Source organism: Oncorhynchus kisutch, linkage group LG6, assembly GCF_002021735.2.
Source record: "Oncorhynchus kisutch isolate 150728-3 linkage group LG6, Okis_V2, whole genome shotgun sequence".
In the NCBI taxonomy this organism is placed as follows: Eukaryota; Metazoa; Chordata; class Actinopteri; order Salmoniformes; family Salmonidae; genus Oncorhynchus; species Oncorhynchus kisutch.
In genome coordinates, this window is record NC_034179.2 from 38830248 (window position 1) to 38848890 (window position 18643).

General features: G+C 43.1%; 1 protein-coding gene across 4 annotated transcripts in view; it reads left to right on the forward strand.

Annotated features, from left to right (window-relative positions):
- The window catches only part of LOC109892820 (transcriptional regulator Erg), an 87795-nt gene that overhangs the window by 23058 nt on the left and 46094 nt on the right, over positions 1 to 18643 (forward strand). For all 4 annotated transcript variants that reach the window (XM_031826708.1, XM_031826709.1, XM_020485617.2 and 1 more), the window contains exon 2: positions 6796 to 6882. In XM_031826708.1, the coding sequence (XP_031682568.1) occupies positions 6844 to 6882 (39 nt within the window). In that variant the 5' untranslated portion in view covers positions 6796 to 6843. The remainder of the gene's footprint in view (positions 1 to 6795; positions 6883 to 18643) is intronic.

Below are 18643 nucleotides of genomic sequence, written 5' to 3' on the forward strand. Positions count from 1 at the left end.
AACTTGGCAAGTCAGTTAAGAACAAATTCTTACTTACAATGACATCCTAGGAACAGTGGGTTAACTGCCATGTTCAGGGGCAGAACGACAGATGTTTACCCTGTCAGCTCGGGGATTCGATCTAGCAACCTTTCAGTTACTGGCCCAACGCTCAAACCACTAAGCTACCTGCCGCCCTTACAGAAAGGTTTGGTAACAATGCACATTACATTGCTTTTATATACCTGTGTTGTAACCAGGGCTCTAAATGACACATTTTCATTGGTAACAGTGTTTTTCATTGTTAGAAAAGTTAGGAGCACAACATAATATTAGATTTTTAAATTGATTGAGATGTAGCCTACATTAGGCCTATGTGAATCCTACTTACTTTTTAAGCACTTCCCCTGAAGAAGATATACATTTTCCTTTCTTTCTGTGCCAACAAATGTTTGCATTTACTAGTAAAGTTACCAGGTTGTTAGTATGGCTGCACAATATGGGTAAATAATCTACTTGCGATTTTTATACCAAAGATTATTATTTGACTTGCAATATAGATCAAAACACTTGGATGAACTGTTGGAATCATAGAAATAGAAGGATTATAGTGTTGAATGCTGAACGGTAGTCAGTGAACATCATTCGCATATATATACAGTAGGTGTTCCTCTTGTGCTATAGCATGTGCTATTCTAAGCGTAAAAGTGGAGACAGAACATAGCTTGAGGAAAGTGAGATAGATGGAGTAACATGGACTTCTGCAGACAGATATCAACAGGCATAAATATCATAGTAGCATCACGAGACCAAAGTGTGCCTGTGTGTGTCTCTGTGTCTGTGTCTGTCTGCGTCAGTGTGTGTGCAGGCCAACCTTTCTCCACAACCAAATGTGCCTAATTTTCTGAAAGTTCTGTATGCTAAGTAGTGTAATTCTTTAAGGACTATTAGAGCAAGGCTGGAACTTGCGTATGCTGACTACTCTATCAAAGACACAGTTCACCCCACAAAGACATAGTAGTTCACCCTACAACTTCCCAATACACTCTCCAAGATCTACCAGTGTTTTTCTAAATTAATTATCTTGTGTGTGTCAATGTAAAACAACACCATCAGTCAGCCATGCAGCACAGCCCCACACTGAGATCATGGGGCAATTTTAGAGAAATAAAATTAGATAAAATATGAATGAGATACAGATGACTGAAAACCCTCGAGATCGCTGATCCATGCCAGTGTGCTTTTTTCCTTTCTTTTAAAGGACGTATAAATAATAAAGAGGGCTGTGCAAATTGCATTTTATGTGAATGTGGGTGGCTTCCTCTAAGTAGGACTCGCTAAATGCCTTTAAATGTTTTTTTAAATAGCTAAAGATAGGTTGCGTGGGAGTCTGGGAGAGGTGATCGGGCACATTTGGTTGTTTTCCAACTAATGTGACATTAAATAGTGGAGTTTGTGGTCTCTGTACCCTAATGATGGCACCACTGAGATTGACTGGGGCCAATGATGTCAGTATGACCAGCACACAATGCCCATTGGCTTTGGTTGTTAATGTAACAGGCTGGTTCTGAGTTTACATTTACAACACACACTGTCATCAGCAGCACCACAGCTATTCAAAATATGATGTGACAAACACTGGTTGAATCAATGTTGTTTCCATGAACTTTCATTGAACCAACGTGGAATAGACATTGAATTGACGTCTCTGTGCCCAGTGGGACTCCATTTCGGGCCATTTGGGAATATTTTGATCCACATTGCTGATCTATCGTGTCTGTCAACATCAAGGACAAATGAGCTATCAAAGCTGTTGTCATACTCAATTGTGGACATAGATATGGACTTGGCAGAGTAGTCAGAATAGTCCGGCCTATCATTTAACTAAATGGAAGAAATTAGGCCATAGTAACCAAGTCAATTTGTTGACCAAGACGTATCCCGTCTTCACATATAGTATCAGTAGGATATTGAGCTCTATTTTCGTCTGGCATTAAGCCAGCACAAATGTCAAACTCTCGCTTGTTTGAAATTTCGACCTATTAAAGCCGTCATTCTTCTATTTTCAAACCGTAGCGCAAGAATTGTCAATTTACCTGTCTTATATGAGCTCACTTGCGCTGGGGTGGGAGGAGTGGCAATATCTGAGGTGTGTCCATAAAAACGTGTGCCAGAGTGCCAATTTCATTATGCGCTGGTGGAGATATTTAAGACCAACTGAAATCTGGCATGGATTTTGACAACGGAAGCACAGCCTATCCAGCTGTGACGCACAGTGCCCGTATGCACATGGATCAAGAGAGATGTGCTTTTTGTGTCCGTAAACCTCGCATTTAGAAATATATATATATATGTTTTTTCTTCCTAAAAACCAAGCGTAGCCTCCTCTCAATGAGGGCTGTTTTTTGGTCATTCCCAATACATTAGCCAAGTAGTTAAGACAATCGATAAAGGGTTTGGCTCATGAGACGGCTTCAAAATATATCTTACTCATCAAAGCTTTATTGAAAGATCAAGTTTGGCTGCAGCAAAACGGTAAGCAAACATCCCTCTATAACTATGTAGGCTATTACATTATTTTAACCAGATCCTGTTATTATTTTGGATGTGCCTAAAAACCACACCATGTGCTGAGAACATGCCTCACACATACAGTGTATTCAGACCCCTTCAGTTTTTCCATATTTTGTTGTTACAGGTCAAATGGATTAAATAAAACATGTTCCTCGTCAATCTATACACAATACCCCATAATGACAAAGTCAAAACAGGTTTTTAGAAACTTTTTCATATTTATAAAAAAACTAAAACAGAAATACCTTATTTATATAAGTATTCAGACCCTTTGCTGAGACTCTAAATTTAGCTCAGGTGCACCCTGTTTCCATAAATCATCAACTGTCTATATAAGGTCCTACAGTTGACAGTGCATGTTAGAGCAAAAACCAAGCCATGAGGTAGAAGGAATTGTCTATAGAGCTCAGAGACAGGATTGGGTCGAAGCACAGATCTGGGGAAGGGTGCCAAAACAAAGCAGCATTTAAGGTCCCCAAGAACACAGTGGCCTCCATCATTCTTAAATGGAAGAGGTTTGCGACCACCAAGACTCTTCCAAGAGCTCGCCGCTCGGGGGAAAAGGGCCTTGGTCAGTGAGGTGACCAAGAACCCAATGATCACTCGGACAGAGCTCTAGAGTTCCACTGTGGAGATGGGAGAACCTTCCAGAAGGACAACCATCTCTGCAGCACTCCACCAATCAGGCCTTTATGGTAGAGTGGCCAGACGGAAGCCACTCCTCAGTAAAAGGCATGACAGCCCGCTTGGAGTTTGCCAAAAGGGACCAAAAGGACTTTCAGACCATGAGAAACAAGATTCTCTGGTCTGATGAAACCAAGATTGAACTCTTTGGCCTGAGTGCCATGCGTCACGTTTGGAGAAGCATGGTGGTTGCAGCATAATACCGTGGGGATGTTTTTCAGCGGCAGGGACTGGGAAACTAGTCAGGATAGAGGAAAAGATGAATGGAGCAAAGTACAGAGAGATTCTTGATGAAAACCTACTTCAGAGTGCTCAGGACCTCAGGCTGGGGCAAAGGTTCACCGTCCTTGAGTGGTCCAGCCAGAGCCCGGACTTGAACCAGATCGAACATCTCTGGTGAGACCTGAAAATAGCTGTGCAGCGACACTCCCCATACAACCTGACAGAGCTTGAGAGGATCTGCAGAAAATAATGGGAGAAACTCCCCTAATATAGGTGTGCCAAGCTTGTAGCGTCATACCCAAGAAGACTCGAAGGCTTTAACTGCTGCCAAAGTTTCTTCAACAAAGTACTGAGTAAAGGGTCTGAATACTTATGCAAATGTTATATTTCAGTTTTTTATTATTAATAAATGTGCAAACATTTCTAAAAAACAGTTTTTACTTTGTCGTTATGGGGTATTGTGTGTAGATTGATGAGGGGGAAAAAACAATTTAATACATTTTAGAATAAGACTGTAACGTAACAAAATGTGTAAAAAGTCAACGGGTCTGAATTATTTTTGAATGCACTGTACAATACAATATACGGAAGCCTAGTATGTTTTATTTGAGGAGAAGTGCGATGCGTAAAGGACTATACACGTTGAAGCCAATTACAACAACGTTGGCTGTCAACATTCGAAACATATTAAAACAAACAATGGATGTTGCTATCACTTGTTACTGCAGTTTATGCTATTTAATAAACTGTTGTATCAATTCACAATAGACTACAATGAGAATATTTCGTAATTGTAGTTGATGACAACGCAAAGACAGTCATTAACCTACAGAATTTGAGACAAACGCATGCAGTATTAAGCCATGGAACGTCTTGATTGGCCAGTGAATGGCCAAGCCCTCGTCACGCCTACAACTTGTTTATTCATCAAAACCCAGCCCTTTCACGCCACCGCAAGCCATTGCGCTCATAATAACGGCCGTGAAAATAGCAAAAACATTTGCGACACCCCCCCTGGACCTATCGCGCTACCGCCAGAGCTTAGATTTACCATTGCATTAAGCTTGTTAAAATAGAGTCCAAAGTGTGCTCTTGTTATTTTTTTCTTACCGTCATACCTTTTCAATTTAGTGCTTAATCTCAATCTTAATCTGAGCCACTTTAAAATGAATTACTTGGCTGTGATGTCACTCGCCACTCTTTTCCTTGCCTGGAGCATTTTTACTCTCTGGAAAGTTTTATTTCTCTTAAAGAAAACAGGGCATAATTATAAGTGCTCTGGCTGAAATGACATGCCACTGGCTGCAGCAGCAGCAGCATAACTCTATCCCTGGCTGGGTATGCCTGTCACTCACTCTACACCAGGGATGGGCAACTTTGATGGGGTTGGAGGCCAAAATAAAAATCTGAATTCATCATGAGGGGCGGCAGTGACTCGCGGGTCTGCGTACCCACATTCATATCCTTTTGGGGTCCCTACGTGAAATTTTGTTGGAGTGCCCCCCCCCCCCCCCCCCCCCCCCCCAGCTTGTGAGCAAAACATTTTAGCGCCATCCATCTTGGCAGCGGTGAGAAAGTTAATTTCCTGCATTTCTACACATTTTTGCAATGGGGCGGAGAGAAGATTTAGCAATTTTATAACTAATTTCATGTGGTGGAGAGAAATGTTTGCAGTTTTTGAATGTGATATCTAAGTGACTGAGTGACTAACACTATGTCTAACTGGCAATGAAAGAGATTATTGGCAGATTCCAGTATCATGTTTCTTATAGGCCAACACCAACCAATTATGAATGTGGCATATTGCACAAAGAGTTATTATTCTGTGGTATCTTTTTCTTGCTTTATTTGAGTTTCAGGAGTACCTTTCCCTGGTATATTTTGTGTGTGTGTGCATGTGTGCTCCGTTTGCTGTGGTGGCTGGCCTCCATGGGTGTTCTGGAATATGTTGGGATGTTCTCTGTGTTCTCTGTGTGTCGTGGCTCCCTGCTCTGTGTGTGCTGTTATGATAAGTGTGTGTGCTCTGGCATGTATGTGTGTGATGATAAATTGGCCCTCCTGGTTGCCTTTGGTTCCCCACAGGGTATCAGAGTACTGCAGGCAGTAGGGCGAGTGAGTAGGGCAGAGTGAGTGGGAGGCCACTATGTTGGGCCAAAAGGGCACCCATTATGACATCCTCAGGGTATGATGTCACCTGGCCTGTTGGCCATCACCTTAGCAATGCCTAACTTGAATCCACACTTCACTGGTACCTGCTGCATACCAGTGTCCCTCAGAGAAAGAAAAAGGAAGCAGACACTCTTTGGGCAAGATGTTTTTTTTCTATAAATAATATGGAGTGTAATTGTTGGAGGTCAGTGGCCTGTACATACGGCCCATTGTGGTTAGTGTGGGCTGTTCAAGAGCTGCTTAGACTGCATGCCTCCTTCTCCCACACACACACACACACACACACACACACACACACACACACACACACACACACACACACACACACACACACACACACACACACACACACACACACACACACACACACACACACACACACACACACACACACACACACACACTCCCGTCGCCCCACCCCTTCGCACACTCCCCTCCTCTCCATGACAATGATAATGAAGCAATGACACGGGATAATCAGAGCGTCCCGTTGCTTAACGAAGTATAAATAATAAACAAGTGCGGCGGTGGCGTCTGGGCCCAGCCTATGATTAACATGCGTAATCATGCGTAAGTAATTACAGCCGGCTTAGCTCCCAGTGGCCGGGGGGCCGCTTGCTGTCTGTGCCCTGATGGCTCCCAGATGTGGCTGGTGGGACGGAAGAGAGGCGAGGAGAGCCCAGGGTGAGTGGGAGACGTGCCTACCTCTCCAGCCCCACTGGTTAATCCTAATGGGCCACATATTATGACCCAATGGAGCTTTTATGTGCCTGACATTCACAGCGACAGTCGGCCGTGACCGTACAAGCTGTTTATTTATGGAACTGGGGGGATTGCCCCGTCACGCTAAATGGAGGTCTCTGTCTAGAGTCGTTTCCCCATGGCGCGGTTAGTGTTCATCCACGGTGTCAGCATTGTGTCGTCTATGTGGGTCCTGCCAAGGCTAGACGCCCTTGTTAACCGATGGGTGTCCCCCAGTGGCTAGGGGACACAGGTCATTACCAAAATGATTAGAACAGTCCCTATAATACAGTACACACAGAAATATATTAGTAATGATTTCACAATATTATTGATATTGAATGGCAATATCCCCATCTCTTTCTCACTCTCTCTCTCTCTCTCTCTCTCTCTCTCTCTCTCTCTCTCTCTCTCTCTCTCTCTCAGGTAGAAGGCTGTGTGTGCTGCTCGTGTCTCTGATGTCAGCCGGGGGTCATGATTCAGACTGGAGCAGATCCTGCAGGCCCCACCAAAGTAAGTCCACTGGTCCAGACATCTCTACACTTAACCTTGTCCATACTGCATTGATTCAGCTGTACCATTAAAACCTCTCAGTCCCCTATTTTGGGGACCTGCGTTGTTCTGGTACCGGTTCCGACCGACATTTCCGCTTATAAATCGACATGTGGACACCATATATCGAAATGGCTTGCATTGAGCAGTAGCCCTGATTCTCGTCGCTTCTGCCTGTGTGATGGTAGGAGGATGTCCCTCCTACCATTTCATTCGCTCTTCTGACTGTCCATTAACTCCTGGCTGAACCCTACATCACAGCCACTAACAACGTATATGCCTAGAATCCTTACATGGTAATGCAGCAGGAGAGAGTGGTTTCTTCGCTGTATCACATGCAGAGATTGATTTATAGCCAGTAATCTAAATCAATAGATTTTAAACAAAACCCTTTTTCTGTTCGTCATAGACATACAATATTAATACGACGTGAAAGGCAAGTTCTTAACGAGTTCAGGAAGCCAAGCTAGAGCTCTGCGAGACGTTCACAGCGATGAGGGCAGACATTTTGATCATTTGAGACCTTTAGAAAATATTTCACATTTCCTCTAACACTAATTATACAGATATGTATTTTACAGTTATAAGGAAGGTGAAATCTTATCGTGTCATTTTATAAATTGATTATATTATATTTAGACAAATATAAGTCATTTCAGGCCTTATTCATCCAGTTTTGTTGAATAGGAAATACATCATGCGGCCTCCCGAGTGGTGCAGCAGTCTAAGGCGCATTACAGTATTGCGGCGTCACTACAGGTGCATCAAAGCTGGGACCGAGAGACTGAAAAACAGCTTCTATCTCAAGGCCATCAGACTGTTAAACAGCCACCACTAGCATTGAGTGGCTGCTGCCAACACACTGACTCAACTCCAGCCACATTAATAATGGGAATTGATGGGAAATGATGTAAAATATATCACTAGCCACTTTAAACAATGCTACCTAATATAATGTTTACATACCCTACATTATTCATCTCATATGTATATGTATATACTGTACTCTATATCATCTACTGCATCTTTATGTAATACATGTATCACTAGCCACTTTAACTATGCCACTTTGTTTACATACTCATCTCATATGTATATACTGCACTCAATACCATCTACTGTATCTTGCCTATGCCGCTCTGTACCATCACTCATTCATATATCTTTATGTACATATTCTTTATCCCCTTACACTTGTGTCCATAAGGTAGTAGTTTTGGAATTGTTAGCTAGATTACTTTTTGGTTATTACTGCATTGTCGGAACTAGAAGCACAAGCATTTTGCTACACTCGCATTAACATCTGCTAACCATGTGTATGTGACCAATAACATTTGATTTGATTTGATTTGACTACTGTTGCTATGTCACAACCGCCCGTGACGAGGAGTCCCATAGGGCGGTGCACCATTGGCCCAGTGTTATCCAGGTTAGGGGAGGGTTTGGCAGGGGAGCTTGACTTGGCTCCTTGTGGCGGGCCGGGCACCTGAAGGCTGACTACGGTCATCAGTTAAATGGTGTTTCCTCTGACACATTGATGCAGCTGGCTTCCGGGTTAAGGGAGTTTCAGAGGACGCATGACTCGACATTCGCCTCTCCCAAGCCCGTTGGGGATTTGCAGCGATTAGACAAAATCTTAATCACAAAAAAAGAAATAAATGAGTTCATATTTTCATATTTTGATCGTTTTTGTACTGTGTACTTGAGCTTGTGTCCTTAAAAGTGACTACACCACAGCAATGTATAATTCCTTTTAACTGAAAGCTGAGAAGTTAACCTTTCTTGGAGTATGCAGCATTACTAGTCATTGTTTATTGCCCTCATGATAAATAATTACATTTGGGGATTACGTAGATAACATTTTCAATTTTAGTCAATTGCTTGTCACTTAATAGTCAGAGAGAGTACTCTGTTGGACATATTCTGTGACTGAAAGAGTCTCCTCAGTCCATTTGGATACTGTGAATGGAGGAGATGCACAAGTGTATCAAAGCAGAGAAGTAGAGTGTGGAATCTGTATACACTGTGTGTGCGTGCTTGTGTGCATGTGCGCACTGCACATGCATGCCGTAAGTGTGTGAGTGACCGGTATGTGTGTGAGTGAGTAACTCCATGGCCTCTTCTGGGAATGATTGAGCTGGACTGCTTTTCCCATCCTCTTCCTTTCTCTCCATACCAGTGGATTAGAGTGGGCCAACTGACTCTCTCCAGCAGTGTTATGTCTGTTTATTTTAAAGCCATGACAGTGTACTGTGTGACTGCTGGGCGTTAATTTTACTAGCTGCAGAGCCGCTTTTTATCTCCATAAATTCCCCTTCTCTCCTCAGTAATACAGAGGATGACCAGATGGGGGTCCCCCAAGGATCCTATTCACAGGATAGGGTTTCATATCAGCCTGGAGAATACTTTTCCAAAAGGAAATAGTCCAGGATTGTAGCTATTCATGATCCAGTATTGGACAATGAAACCTGATGTTTACATTTCCCTTGTGGTATTGTCTGCAGGTCTGGGCTCCCTGTTAGCCTCACACCTGTGTGTAGCGCTATTGTGACGTTATCGTAGCACTATTTCACCTTTTAACGTTTTAGGTTAGTAGATCTGTGAATACATTGGGTTGACTCAAGTGAATGATAGGGAGATTGTGTCTTTTGAGGGAAGCAATAGGGCCATTGTGGATGGCTCCAGTGTGTGATCACTCCTATTTGGTTTGGCTGCAGGCCCGGGACTGTGGAGTCTGCAGATTGCAGTCTACGTCGTTGTCTACATGTACTGCATCTGACATACTATTAACAAGTCTGCATGTCCCAGCATTTGGTCGTAACAAGTGACAATTTAATGCCAACAGTCATGAGACTGTGTCATATGACATAAGTCAGTAAGGACATTAATAAGTTATGTGTGATTTGATGTCCTCCATAGGTCTGTGCTTCCTAATGGTGCTGAATGATGGGTAACAGTAGGTTATAAAAAGTAGGTTATTTCTCATGCTCTCTCTTGTCTCTCTGCAGCAGACATACAATGAGTGTGCAGAACATTAGGAACACATTCCTAATATTGAGTTGCAACACCTTTTGTCTTCAGAACAGCCTCAATTCGTTGGGGCATGGGATCCTGGGATGCTGGCCCATGTTGACTCCAATGCTTCCCACAGTTATGTCAAGTTGACTGGATGTCCTTTGGGTGGTGGACCATTCTTGATACACACGGGATACTGTTGAGTGTGAAAAATCCAGCACCTACTACCATACCCCGTTCAAAGGCACTTAAATATTTTGTATTGCCAATTCACCCTCTGAATGGCACACATCCATGTCTCAATTCACTCAAGGCTTTAAAATCCTCCTTTAACTTGTCACCTCCACTTCATCTACACTGATTGAAGTGGATTTAACAAGTGACATCAATAAGGGATCACAGCTTTCACCTGGAATCACCTGGTCATGGAAAGAGCAGGTGTTCCTAATGTTTTGTGCATTCAGCTGGTCCATTCTTAGCACCAGAAGCAGCAACATCAGCAGTGAGCTTCATACATATAGAATTGTGAGAATCGCAATACATATCATATCGGCACCTAAGTAGAGTTGTAATATTGTATCGTGGGGCCCAGCCCTATCTAATATCACTGTAAAAGACCTCAAAGTCTGTGTATGAGTGGAGGACTGTTGAGTTGTGGGAGTAGGGGACAGACTGGGAGAGACTGTGGATACAGAGACTCAGTGATCTGTGTGTTATATCCACCTCTCTTTTCTCTTCAGGGGATCTGCTTCCTCTGTGGAAGTATGTTCTAAATGGGAACATTGTACACATTTCCAGGGACTCTGCAGTCACCATTGAGTTGAATGGACTGCTACCTTGTGGAAACCATAGATCCTCACTGACTGGTTGATCCTGTGTTTTGCTGGTCTATAAGCGTGTCTATACTTGCTATTCCCACACGTCAATTCCTCACAATTCCAAGTCTGACAAAGAGGAGCAGATTAGACTTCTCGCCCATCATTCCAAGAAATCTGAGACACTGAGAATCTGAGATTTCAGGAATTTTATTTGCGCGGGGATCAGACCATAGCCCTTCTCTCTGTCTCTCTCTCTGTCTCTCTCTCTCTCTCAATTTTTTCTTTCTTTGGATTCTTCGGTTATGTGTATTTTTTAAGACCAAGGAGGGGGAGTGTGGGGTAGAGGGAGAGAAACTTGCGGTCTGGTCACGTTTCAATTCAATTCTGTGCAGGCCCGGCATGTGGAGCAAACCTGGGTAGATATTTCAGTCATTTGTTACCCGGCAGCCTCGGCGCAGGGTGGGAGTTGTGACCAAGACGCTGACACACGCGCTCACATCTGTACATGGCCCCGGCTACAGGCAGGCAGTCAGTCAGCCAGGCCAGATGTGCTGCTAAGCGTGGCAGCTAGAGAGAGAGATAGACAGACAGTGCTCCGCAGCACACAGAGGTAATCCATCCCGCACTCCTCATCTCCTATATTCTATCTCTCCTCTGTTGTGTTGACATAGTTTACTCTCTTGTGCCCACTCTTTCTTTCCTCTGTCATGTATTTTCTTCTCTATCTCCTCTCTTTTCCTGCCTCTCAGCCCCTCTCTGTTCTCTCTTAGTCTTGTTCTCTCATCTTTTGTCTCTCACCCTGTTTCTGTTTCTCTGACTCTTTGCCTTCTCAGGTTCTCAGTCTGTGTATCCTGTGTAAGGCTCTGGGTTAGAGACCACAGGTTTTTTTTATGTGTTCCTGTGTGAGTGGGGGGGGGGGGGGGTCTGGGAGGCAATCTCTGGCTTCCTGTGCTATTTTCAGCAGCCTATATAAAAAGTCACAAATTAATGCTGCAGTTCTTCAGTGGGCGATTGCTTTTTCTTCTCTGAAATAGATCTTATCATGTAGTCTACAAAGGCATGCATTTTTGTGTCAGTGGGATAGTTGTGTGCGAAAGTTTGGGTTATACAGTGCATTCGGAAATATCATGTTTACATACGTTTTCAGAACCTTTACTCAGTACTTTGTTGAAGCACCTTTGGCCGCGATTACAGCCTTGTGTTTTCTTGGATATGACGCGACAAGCTTGGCACGTCTGTATTTGGGGAGTTTTGCAGATCCTCTCTAGCTCTGTCAGGTTGGATGGGGAGAGTCACTGCACAGCTATTTTCAGGTCTCTCCAGAGATGTTAGATCGGGTTCAAGACCGGGCTCTGGCTGGGCCACTCAAGGACATCCAGAGATTTGTCCCGAAGCGACATTTGTCTGTGTGCTTAGGGTTGTTATCCTGTTGGAAGGTGAACCTTTGCCCCAGACTGAGGTCCTGAGCGCCCTGGAACAGGTTTTCATCAAGGATCTCTCTGTAATTAGCTCTTTTCATCTATCCCTCGATCGTGACTAGTCTCCCAGTCACTGCCGCTGAAAAACAAACTCTCAGCATGATGCTGCCACCACCATGCTTCACCGTAGGGATACTGCCAGGTTTCTCCAGGTGTGACGCTTGGCATTCAGGCCAAAGTGTTCAGTCTTGGTTTCAGAAGACCAGAGAATCTTGTTTCTCATGGTCTGAGACTCCTTTAAGTGCCTGTTGGCTATCTCCAAGCGGGCTGTCATGTGCCATTTATTGAGGAGTGGCTTTCGTCTGGTCACTCTACCATAAAAGCCTGATTGGTGGAGTGCTGCAGAAATGGTTGTCCTTCTGGAAGGTTCTCCCATCTCCACAAAGGAAATCTGGAGCTCTGTCAGAGTGATGATTAAGTTCTTGGACACCTCTCTGACCAAGGCCCTTCTCCCCCAATTGCACAGTTTGGCTGGGCGGACAGCTCTAGGAAGAGTCTCGGTGGTTCCAAACTTCTTCCATATAAGAATGATGGAGGGCACTGTGTTCTTCGGGACCTTTAATGCTGTAGAAATGTTTTGTTACCCTTCCCCAGATCTGTGCCTTAACACAATACTGTCTCTGAGCTCTACGGACAATTCCTTCCACCTTATGGCTTGGTGTTTGCACTGACATGCACTGTCAACTGTGGGACCTTATATAGACAGGTGTGTGCCTTTCCAAATGATGTCCAATCAATTGAATTTACCACAGGTGAACTCCAATCAAGTTGTAGAAACATTTTAAGGATGATCAATGGAAACAGGATGTAATTGAGCTCAATTTCGAGTCTCATATCAAAGGATCTGAATACTTATGTAAATAAAATATGTCACGTAACAAAATGTGGAGAAAGTCGAGAGTTCTTAATACTTTCTGAATGCACTGTATGTGTTCATAAGCCTCAAGTTAAAATGCAGGCTTCATTACGCAACAGGCCTGTCCAATTACAGTGGAATAACTAGAACATGAACTGCAATCCCATATGTAAAAATAACCAGGTGTAGACTCTTAGAAAAAAGGTGCATTCTAGAACCTAAAAGGGTTATTCGACTGTCCCCATAGGAGAACCCTTTGAGTTACCCTTTTTGGTTCCAGGTAGAGCACTTTTGGTTCCAGGTATAATCCTAGAGGGTTCTACATGGAATCCAAAAGTGTTCTACCTGGAACCAAAAAGGGTTCTACCTGGAACCAAGAAGGGTTCTCCTATAGGGACAGCCAAAGAACCCTTTTGGAATCCTTTTTTCTAAGAGTGTAGCTATTCCATCCTCCATACAATAGCAATTCCTAGTCATTTTCTGCCTAATTGGCAGAACAAGCCTCTGGGTTCATGGATGTGAGGAGCATAAATAAACCTCAGAGTCTCTCTAGGCTCAATGTGCAGGCTCTGTGTCCAGGCTCTGTCACAGGCTGGGCCAATCTTAGCTCCAGAAGCAGCAACAGCAGCAGTCAGGAATGACTGTTTATTTCCACCATCAGGATGACTGATGCTATCCCACTGAGGACTCCAAGTTTTCAGCACACTGTGTGTAGTGTCTCAGGGCCCCGGCCCCGCCGGCCCTGCTCAGCTAAAAACATTAAGTCCTCCATTCCTGGCATGGAGCGAGGGACAAAGGCAGAGGCCCTGCCTGGAAACCAGCCTGCAGCAGGTTGCTCTCAAAAGGACCACTTTGCAGGGTGCCAAATGACTCTATTGGAGTGTCTGGTAGAGTGACCCGAACAGACAGCTAGAGGGTTGGACTGGAGGTTCTGGGAAATTCCACTGGTTGGGTTTGGTTGGGGTTGGGAAGAAGGGTTACGCTATGTTGCTGTTTTTCCTCTAGCATGGATTGTTTGTTTGTAGGCTCGTGACCCTGTGTTGGAGCTTTTCACAGTGAGCTCTTAAAATGTCAAATCATACCATCAATACATCTTGGTTACACTCTCTGTTTAGGATCTATTGCACTTTGCCTATGCCGCTCGGCCATCGCTCATCCATATACTTACATGTACATATTCTCATCACCCCTTTAGATTTGTGTGTATTAGGTAGTTGTTGGGGAATGTTAGAGTACTCGTTAGATATTACTGCACTGTCGGAACTAGAAGCACAAGCATTTCGCTACACTCACATTAACATCTGCTAACAATGTGTATGTGACAAATAAAATTTGATTTGATTTGATTCGATTTGAAATAGTTAATAAATATGCATATGCTTTATGAATAGTACTTTCTTAATAATAAATCACAATTATAAAGGAAGGATGTATGACATGCACCCATCATGTATTGATCATTTGGTATTGGTGACATGACTGTCTGTTCTCACATTTGGCAGATACGTACAGGTAACTGCCAAAATAAAGGAAACACCAACATAAAGTGTCTTAATGGGCCACCACGAGCCTGAACAACTTAAATGCACCTTGACATATATTCTACACGTGTCTGGAACTCTATTGGAGGGATGCTACACCATACTTCGTTGATAAATTCCATAATTTGGTGTTTTGTTGATGGTGGAGGAAAACGCTGTCTCAGGCGCCACTCCAGAATCCCCCATAAGTGTTCAATTGGGTTGAGATCTGGTGACTGAGATGGCCATGGTATATGGTTTACATAATTTTCATGCTTATTAAATAATTCAGTGACCACTCGTGCCCTGTGGATGGGGGGCATTGTCATCCAATAGCCATGGTAGCCAAAATAATAGCCTGCCCAGTGTTTTTATGCCTGACCCCTAAGCATGATGGGATGTTAATTGCTTAATTTCTCAGGAACCACACCTGTGTGGAAACATCTGCTTTCAATATACTTTGTATCGGTCATTTACTCAAATGTTTCCATCAGTTACCTGCAGGTTGCCAAAGAATGTAAAAGCATCTCTTGAGATGTGAATTCAAAAGAAGCATGACAATAGACCATTGATGATTTCATCATCATGCCCCATTTATAATATCATACTTCATAACCTGCTCAGCACAATACAAAACAATACATGAGGACTACATCCGTTGTTTATTGTTGACTTGGTCCTAGCTGAATATACAGTATAAATTGGCAAGGTGATGTGAGAAGGCAGGAATTCTGTCCCTCTCCCCTCCTGGCCATGGACATTCTTTCCTGCTTCGTGGCTTCACCCCGCCAGTCTTGTGGCGAGACTCACGGAGGGCTGGCATGCCAGTGGTCTGGGTCTAGCCGAATGAAATATGTCACAGAGTGGCAGGCAGTCTGCCTGGGTCTCTGCCCTTGTGATAACACAGGTAGACTTATAGGTAGCTACTTCAACCTGGATAGCTAGAAGAGAAGAACAGGTCCCCTTCAAGAATAAGGTACCTTCCATTGGTGTATAGAGAATTATGAATTATGGAGGAAGAACAGCACTCTTCCTTAATCAACGTAAAGGAGGTTAGCTAGAGAGGAATGTAGAGTACCAGTCAAAAGTTTGAACACCCCTAATCATTCAAGGATTTTTCTTAATTTTTCTACATTGTAGAATAATAGTGATGACATCAAAACTATGAAATAACATATATGGAATCATGTAGTAACCAAAAAAGTGTTTTTCTATATTTGAGATTCTTCAAAGTAGCCACCCTTTGCCTTGATGACAGCTTTGCACACTCTTGGCATTCTCTCAACCAGCTTCATGAGGTAGTCAACTGGAATGCATTTCAATTAACAGCTGTGCCTTGTTAAAAGTACATTTGTGGAATTTCTTTCCTTCTTAATGCATTTGAGCCAATCAGTTGTGTTGTGACAAGGTAGGAGTGGTATACAGAAGATAGCACTATTTGGTAAAATACCAAGTCCATATTATGGCAATAACAGCTAAAATAAGCAAAGAGAAAAGACAGTACATTATTACTTTAAGACATGAAGGTTAGTCATGTCTTAAAGTGCAGTCGCAAAAAACATCAAGTGCTATGATGAAACTGGCTCTCATGAGGACTGCCACAGGAAAGGAATACCCAGAGTTACCTCTGCTGCAGAGGATAAGTTCATTAGAGTTATACACCTCAGAAATTGCAGCCCAAATAAATGCTTCACGAAGTTCAAGTAAGAGACACGTCTCAACATCAACTGTTCAGAGGAGACTGTGTGAATCAGGCCTTCATGGTCGAATTGCTGCAAAGAAATGACTACTAAAGGACATAGACATTAGACCGGTGGAGTCCAAATTTGAGATTTTTGGTTCCAACCACCGTGTCTTTGTCTTTGTGAGACGCAGAGTAGTTGAACAGATGATCTCTGCATGTGTGGTTCCCACCGTGAAGCATGGAGGAAGAGGCGTGATGGTGTGGGGGTGCTTTGCTGGTGACACTATCTGTGATATATTTAGAATTTAAGGCATACTTAACCAGCATGGCTACCACAGCACTCTGCAGCGATGCGCCATCCCATCTGGTTTGCACTTAGTGGGACTATCATTTGTTTTTCAACAGGACAATGACCCAACACACCTCCAGGCTGTGTAAGGGCTATTTCACCAAGAAGGAGAGCGATGGAGTGCTGTATCAGATCCACAATCACCGGACCTCAACCCAATTGAGATGGTTTGGGATGAGTTGGACCACAGAGTGATGGAAAGCAGCCAACAAGTGCTCAGCATATGTGGGAACTCTTTCAAGACTGTTGGAAAAGCAATCCAGGTGAAGCTGGTTGAGAGAATGCCAAGAGTGTGCTAAGCTGTCATCAAAGCAAAGGGTGGCTACTTGGAAGAATCTCAAATATAAAATATATTTTGATTTGTTTAACACTTTATTTGGTTTGTACATGATTCCATATGTGTTATTTCATAGTTTTGATGTCGTCACTATTATTCTACAATGTAGAAAATAGTAAAAATAAAGACAAACCCTTGAATGAGTAGGTGGGTCCAAACTTTTGACTGATACTGTATGTCTGTAAAACTTTGGCTTTTCTCATCCTAACAGTTATACCCTACGTTAACCCAAGGTTTTCTTTTAGGATAGTTTCTAGTTTGTTTGCTTGTCTTTAATCTCATCACTGTAGAATAAATACAAATAGATTGTAGCTAGGAAGTGAACATGCTGGGCTGGGCTCCAAACGACCTCTCTGAGTTAACTTTTTCCAAACTTTCAACCGCCTCTCCTCCCGGACTGTACAGAGGCAGGTCGTGTGATGTACCACTTCCTGGTTCGCCCCTACACATCTAGGGTGAGATTACTCCTCGACTGCACACATCATGCCTACACTGTAACTTGCGAGGCCAAATTTGGAACACAGTAAAGCCTGATCTGTGCTTATTTTGATATGGTTTAATATCTCCCATTTAAATCAGTGTAGACACGTGCTTCGTTGTATTATGAGTCGATCACACACACTGTAGACAAAACCTTCTTTGTATTACGAATGAGTGACATGATGTTGTGTCTAAAACCGTATCCCATCACTTCAGGGTCAGGTTCCATAGAGCCTGTGCTGTGACTGGTGCCCTGTGCCGTCCAATCCTGTCATATATCATTGTGATGATGTCGCGTAGCGAGATTGGATGGCTCCTGTCAAATAGAAAACACATGACGGTCATGTGGCTTGCCAGAAAGACCCAGAGAGCGCCACAGCCCCTTATAACGTCAGCTTCAGGCCAGTGTTTTGGCAAGCAACAGACGAGCCATCATGACCGAAGGCAAAAACATTTATGTTATTTTTAATATAACCGTCTGGCCATAGTGATTAATTCAAATAATATGGGGTTCTCTCTCTCGCTCTCTCTCTATCTCCTTCTCTCCCTCCCTCTTCCTGTATGAATACAATGCTACAGGAGGCTGTGGAATGCTAAATGAGCATCCATGCAGTGCTGCTGCAGGATACTGCCAGGCTGTGTTTAGGTGTAAGTGATCCTTAAATGTCCCCCTTCACTCCTTCAGTCTCAACAGGCTCAGGCAGTGTTTTACAGTGCTTAGGAACCGAGATAGAGCTGGGCTGAGGGAAACTAAAAGTTAGAATTTATTTGTATATACTACTGTTCTGTAATGGAAACGATACATGCCCATCAGTTTTGTTTTATACCTAATAGCGAGTAATATTGCTAACTGTATTTACAAAGTCCTTTTCATACATTGAGCTCAAAGCTTTCATGCAGTGGCTTTCGAGAGAGATGAGCTGCTGTTAAATCCAATGCACATTCTTTGAAATGTTGTCTATCTGGATTGTGGGTAATGGGACTGCTGAAGTAATACTCACAGTGAATAAGAAAACCAATTATTTTATTTATTTGTATTTATTTATTTGCACACAAGAAAATACCACCAAAAATGTATGATTGTATGTTTAAAAGGTCAACAAAAATATCATGAGCAGGAGAGGTAAGAAACCCTGATCTTGCTTGTAATCACCTTCCCCTTTCAATGTTTATAGAACAAGAGAG